A 6,296-nucleotide genomic window follows, 5' to 3' on the forward strand; every position below is an offset into this window, starting at 1 on the left:
AAGCAAATAGAGGTATTTTTGTTTAAATCAGCTTATAGCAGCCACTGTCAAGCTGTTGGTGTATCTTCAGATGGGAGGGTTTAGTCATTTGAGTGTTTAAAGTGTTGTGGATGTTATATTTCTACAGCTTAATGCAATACTTTTGGTTTTAAACATGTTGCAACTGGCCTTACATCCACAGGATAAATCTGAAATATAAGTTATGTCGATAGCCAGTTTTTCATTTAAGCTTGCAGAATTCATTATTATCAGCCCAAGACCAAACACATAAAGGAATGGAAGCCACAGCCATTTGGAAAGGAACAAAAGATGTGTATTAAAGAACAGTTTGCAACTAGTATTACAAAGAGTTGGGGGTGGTTACAAAGCTTTCCTTTGCTTGGATTAGATTCCTCCACTCCTGTTTTCCTCCACTAGCAGGGGAAGAAGTGTGGATGGGTGGGGAGTTCTCCCACCAGGTGATTTTGCAAGGATGCAGAAATGTCCATTCACGTTAATTGACAGACGTGAGAACCACGTTACACATGCCCACTGCACACTCACTTAGTAAGTCTCCCCCACTGCAACACACACAAACCACACACACATTATGAGACAATGGCTGGTTTCATGCTTAAGGCAGACCCCAAGTGAGCACTCCGGGAGCCAGCACTCACACAGGGGCAACCATTCATCAGCACTGTTGCCTCCAGCATGGGGACTGTGTATGCGACAATGCAAAGTACAGGGGCCACATGTACAGCTCCCAACATGGAAAATAACTCTCAGAATTACCCGTCCTCATGTATGCTGATTAGCTACAGAGTGGCCTCCTATCAAATATGCAAAGTGTGGTTCCATGATCGATATTTCCACACAAACCCAAGCTTCCCTCCATTTGGAGATGGTATTTTAATCCTGTGACTGACCTGCGTTAAGAAGCCTGGTTTTCAATCAGTCTCTATGCACCTGTCTTTAAAAGACCTGGACACACATCTCAAAAGTGATAGGTGTTATACCTATATAATTTGCTTTAAACCAGGGATGTGGGGCCTGTGTCTTCCCCTCCAACCAAAGGAAGCAGAGGCTCAAGGTCAGATCGTGACCAAGAGTGCCAAACCAAACCCAATCCATTTTACGACTCCCAGATTATGAGTGTAATGCAGCCTTGTACAACCTGGTGCCATCCAGATGTTGCCAGATGCCACCTCGAATCACTCCCAGACTGCATGGCCAATTGCTAGGGATTGTGGGAATTGTAGTCCCTCTGAACCTAAAGGGCCACACATTTCCCACCTCTGCTTTAAACCTTCTCAATTATCATGTTAACTACCTCCTCTCTAAGGGCAATAAACAATGCCTACTTAGTCATCTCATAACACTGCCTTTTACATACGAGGTTCATTAAGCGCTTTTGTTGAGAGAACAATTGAGAGATCCACCTGCTGCCTTTTCACCCCTTCAGTCAAAAAACTAAGCTTCAACCAACAACCCTGAGATTGCCTCCACACCCAACTGCTACAACCTGAGCAGCACGAGAAAAAATGTAGTGAGCCTCGTGCCACTGAAAGTAAATTTTCATGCTTCCGCAGGAAGCCAACTGAAGTAGAAGAAACTGTACCCTCACAAACTTGCACTCCATATACTGCCTCCCCCCCCCCCAGCTCATTTCTGTTCCCTACAAAATCTATTTACATAACATTTTGAGGGTGGGAGCCCATATGGGCACACACACACACAACGGGGGCACATTTGACACCCCCCATACTCTCTCTAACATGTGCTCACACACCGGATAAGGAAATGTGGCTCTCCATTCGCCAAGCAGCAGTCATGGCTTGTAGAGAAGTCCCTGTCATCGCTGGCTTAAGTGAGAGACAACGTAGATGAGGCCCACCAAGAGTAGGCCACGCACGCCAACCATCATGAGAAGGAGCAGCAGCAGGATGGACATGACTGGCTCCACCACCTGGTTTCCAAGGTTCCACGTGAGGAATCCCATGTTCACCAACTGTTGATTGATGTCTGAAAGCAGTGAGCGCTCCCCTGGCCTTGCTGCATCCTGAGGCTGCTGCTGCTGCTGCTGCTGTTGGCGGTAGTGTTGTTGTGGAGCAGGGCCTGCGTTCATGTTGAAAAAACCCTGCGGAGGAACCCCAGAGAAACAGAGTGAATTCATGGCGCCAGATCCAGTTTGACAGATACAGTAAAAGCCAGAAAGAGCCAGAAATGCAGCCATTTGGGTGGTTCATAGATTCCAAAGAGCAGGTACTACCATAGAGAGAGTTTTGAGAAATGAGGAGACTACACAAAAAATTACAGCCCTCTTCGGTGAGCACATTCCACAGGCAATGTTTAAAAATATTTTTAATTTCCACTTCATCCTTAAAAATAGTGCAAGGCATTAAAATGCAGCAGAAAACTTAATTTTTTTAAAAAACCAACATGGTTTAAGAAACAGTAAGCCTGCAATCCTATCTATGACAACTGGACTTAAGATGCCAAAGGCGGCTCCCTGGGGCACACCGCCTACACAGAAATGGAGCCAGAAACAAAATGCTGCAGTGTGGATCACTCCTGTTTTCAGGATATCCTATCCTCCTCCCCTTCCTCCCTCATGTTCTGTCCCTGGTTTCATTCATTGCAGTATCATACCGCTTTTTCAGTCATGGCTTTCCCCAAAGAATCATGGGAATCTTAATTCATCAAGGCTACTCAGAGCTGCTGTTCCCCCCTCAAAGAGCTACAATTTCCAGGGTTGCCTGTGGAGAAGGACTGACAAACTCCTCTGACAATGGGACTCCAAATAATCAAGTCAGTATTTTGTGACCAGTGAGCATACTCAGTATTCACCAAACTGTTTTTTGGCCTCCTCTCTCTCTCCCCCTTAATCTTTCCCACCCCACCCACCCAAGGCTTTTCTTTTGAATACACATCTACAAACCTTGGTGTTTCCCTGAGTCTGTTGATAACCCCTTTAGCATGTGAATGGTGTGGTTTTTGATATGCAATGACTTCAGAGAACTAAAACCCCTATTAGTATTGATGATTCACAACTAACCCTGGCTAGGCAGCAACACAGGCCCTACAGCATCCACAGCCCTGCTGATCGTGGCAGTCAGGCCAGAAGGGCGGGCAAATCTGCTGCACCAGTGACAGCAGTGGGGATGACTCCAGATCCAGCAACCTTCTCCTTCCTGCCCCTGGAGGACCCCATATTGGGTCTTTCTGCAGGCTGCCACCTCAGGAATCTCACCGGACAGCCTGCATATTTGCAGATGGAATAGGGAACTCCACATGGGCAGTGACTGGCAGGGTTAGGAACTGTGGTCCAGTCCAAATCCCCCTCTCCACCTCAAGTTCAGTACAAAGGTGGTTCAGATTACAGTGCCCAAATGCAATTCTGTGCATGCTTACTTGGAAGCAATCCTGGCTCAGTTTTGCAGATTTACTTTAGAGGAAACATGCACTTGTACTTAAAAGGGTAATCTTTGAACAGATCAACTACACTGCAGAATTAAGCATCCATTTGTGACAGGAATATTGAAACCAGTTCCTCACATAATAATTCTCAGCAAAACTGAAGCACCACAAAAAGCTCTTCTCCTCACCGGCCGAGAGGAGGTTCCTCTGTTCTGAGTGCTCTGTCGCACTCGAGGGTCATCATCTTGTACGATGTCGCCGTTGGCCAAAATCTGCACCATCTTTAAGGGTCGTGTGGTGTTTGTTTTGCCACCCCTGTTAACATAAAAAAGAAAAGAGTTTTGAACAAGCTCCAACTGTTGTCTTAGGGAAAGGAGCACAGTTTAGAGAAGCTGGGACATATCAAATTAATATACATGAAGGCAGTGCTTTATTTCTTTAAAAAAAATGTTGAGGGGTACTCTCGTTTTCCTACTCATATTTAAATACTGCCCCTCAATGAGGCCAAACTTAGATTCACAAAATGTTTAGGGGGTATGCGTACCCCTGCGTACCCCCAGGAAAAAAGAACTGCATGAAGGCACATTTTAATACTCTCTGTTAGTTGCTCCACAATTAATACTGATCCCCCTCTTTTCATGGTCACAATGGCTAGTGCAGATTGGAATACTTATCACACTTTTTACACAATCCTAAACTGTACGCAAAAAAAATCTATTCCATGGATCAGTCATATAGAAACACTGGGGGGGATGGACACAAATTACCAAAAAAAAAAACCAACCCAACCAGGCAAGCCCTTTGGCAGCTTAAGCAAAAGACTAGCAAGAAGAAAGGCTGACACACACTCCTATACATAGAGCCATCATCATCCAGTTAAAGTGGATTAATCACAGGACTCTTTAATCGATTAAGTTGGCATACACACTGTAAGAATGAAAATGAAAAGCATGCTTTGCTTTTAGATGATGCATGCATTTGTCGCAACAGACACCATCTTGGAAAAGTTAATCCCTTCTAGCTCAGAGAGAAGAATGATTAATCATAGTCCATTTCAAGCAGCAACCCTAGTCAGCAGGGAGCAAGTCCCATTGAATTCAATGGGGCTAACTTCAGACTAAGCAGGGATAGGACTGCACAGTTGATGAGTCAGAAGCCTTTTAATAATTTAACCCAATTAACTGACAAATGGCTGCAGCCTGATATCTAAACAGAAAGGTGAAAGTCTGTCTCTAATTCCTTGGACGATTAACAGAAATCACAAATGGCAGATTTTAGAGAAAGCTCTACACATTTGATTAGACCCCAGGGCTGCATCTGAATATAGATTTCTAAGCACTTAAACTAACCTGGGAAACATTCCCATAAAAGCAGTTTTTCCATGGTGCAAGACAGTCTGATGCTGGTGTCATACATGACCCGACTACAGTCAGGAGGACCATTACAGATTGATGGCTCAGGCATATCTTTTATTTTTGTTATTATATTTATCAGGCACCGCCTTTCACCAGAGGCAACTCAAGGCAGCTTCACAAAAGCACAACATAATGTACTTCAGGAGTGAGATGAAAATCCAAGTTGCCCTAAAAAACATTCAGGCAGATTCACAGTCTTAAGCCGTAAGCTAGAAAAATCCCCAGACCCGTTAAAATTTTTCACCTACAGCTTGAATTCACCAGGCAGCCTTAGACACACTACTTCTCTCTCAGGCTCAGCTCTACAGTTGCAATATTGACCTACCTCGCATGGGTAAGAGTTAACAAGCAAGCAGAAAACACAGGTAGCAGAATTAAGGGACTCACTGCTACGAGTTATGATAATAGAGCTTAGTTGTTGTTTTTTTAATGTGAGGTGCCCTAGAATGCCCAGCCCCGCTTTGGGAGGAAAGCCACCCCTTCTGACAAGGAAACGGGCACTCTGCACATGCTCGCAAAGCGCTGCTTATTCTTGCAGCTGCTCCAGGGCAAACAGCCAAACCCCCTCGGATTAAGGGACCAACTTCCCACGCTGCATTTGGCTCAAACAAAATCCTCTGCCCTGCTTCAACCAAGGGGATTCGCATTTCTTCGGCTGCATCTTAGGATTCTGCATTTCTGACAGAGCTGCCCCTTCAGAGGATAAAGCAAAAAAAAAAAATTGGCGGCGGGGTAGGAGGGCTGAAGGAGCAGTTAGAGATGCACCACTCGCCTCTTTTCTCCCCCTCCGGCTGATGCAAAACGTCTCCGGCTGCTGCTCCTCCAGCTGCTTCCTCTCGACTGTGACACATCTGAAGCTTGGCAACTTCCTACAGGCTGTCGGCGCCGGAAGTTGCAAGCAGGCGAGGGAAGGGAGAGGCGCAAAGCAAGATCCTGCGGCTAGAAGCCTTTGCAAAACCTGAGCAGCCCCCTCCTCAGGCGCCTTCCGTGAACTGCAGGTTGCTTGACGGCAAGAGAGCTCGCGCTGGCGGACGGAAGGAAGTTCTGCTGGACCAGGGCCTTCCAGATGTTTTGGCTGCGGTTGGAGGGAGGGGCAACCGACCTCTGGATGGCCGCGTGTTCCTCGCCCCCCCCCCGGGTAAAGGGGGAAAAGGAGGGCAGGGCTCCCCCTGCACCTTTAACCGCTGGGTAGAAGAGAGAATTGCAACAGGTTTGAGGAAAGATTAATATAAGTTTTGATGTATTGGTAAGAAAACCTGCCATGGTCTATGATATATGTGAAACACTGTTAGTTTTGATACGTAATTTAGTTTTTAAGTAACGAATTGTAAGGCTGATTATGATCTCTCACAATAAAAATTGTTTTTTCATTAAATTTTTGTAAATTTACAATTTTGTAAATAAATTACAATAATTTACCATTCTCATACAATTTACACTTTGTATCAAAGTGCCCCATCCACTGTATCAAAGTGCCCCGTA

General features: G+C 45.3%; 1 protein-coding gene across 2 annotated transcripts; it reads right to left on the minus strand.

Moving 5' to 3' along the window:
- Positions 1-291: 291 nt before the first annotated feature.
- On the minus strand, positions 292-5,722 carry FAM241B (family with sequence similarity 241 member B). 2 transcript variants are annotated; one of them, XM_028729473.2, is made up of 3 exons: positions 5,587-5,722; positions 3,588-3,714; positions 292-2,119 (listed from the first exon to the last, which is right to left on the minus strand). In XM_028729473.2, exons 2-3 carry the CDS (start codon positions 3,678-3,680, stop codon positions 1,835-1,837), a joined length of 378 nt encoding a protein of 125 aa, XP_028585306.2. In that variant the 5' UTR covers positions 3,681-3,714; positions 5,587-5,722; the 3' UTR covers positions 292-1,834. The 2 variants fall into 2 exon arrangements, with proteins under 2 accessions (XP_028585306.2, XP_028585307.2); XM_028729474.2 differs by lacking the exon at positions 5,587-5,722 and adding an exon at positions 5,059-5,580.
- Positions 5,723-6,296: the final 574 nt, after the last annotated feature.

The sequence above is a fragment of the Podarcis muralis genome, chromosome 6 (assembly GCF_964188315.1).
Source record: "Podarcis muralis chromosome 6, rPodMur119.hap1.1, whole genome shotgun sequence".
Taxonomy (NCBI): Eukaryota; Metazoa; Chordata; class Lepidosauria; order Squamata; family Lacertidae; genus Podarcis; species Podarcis muralis.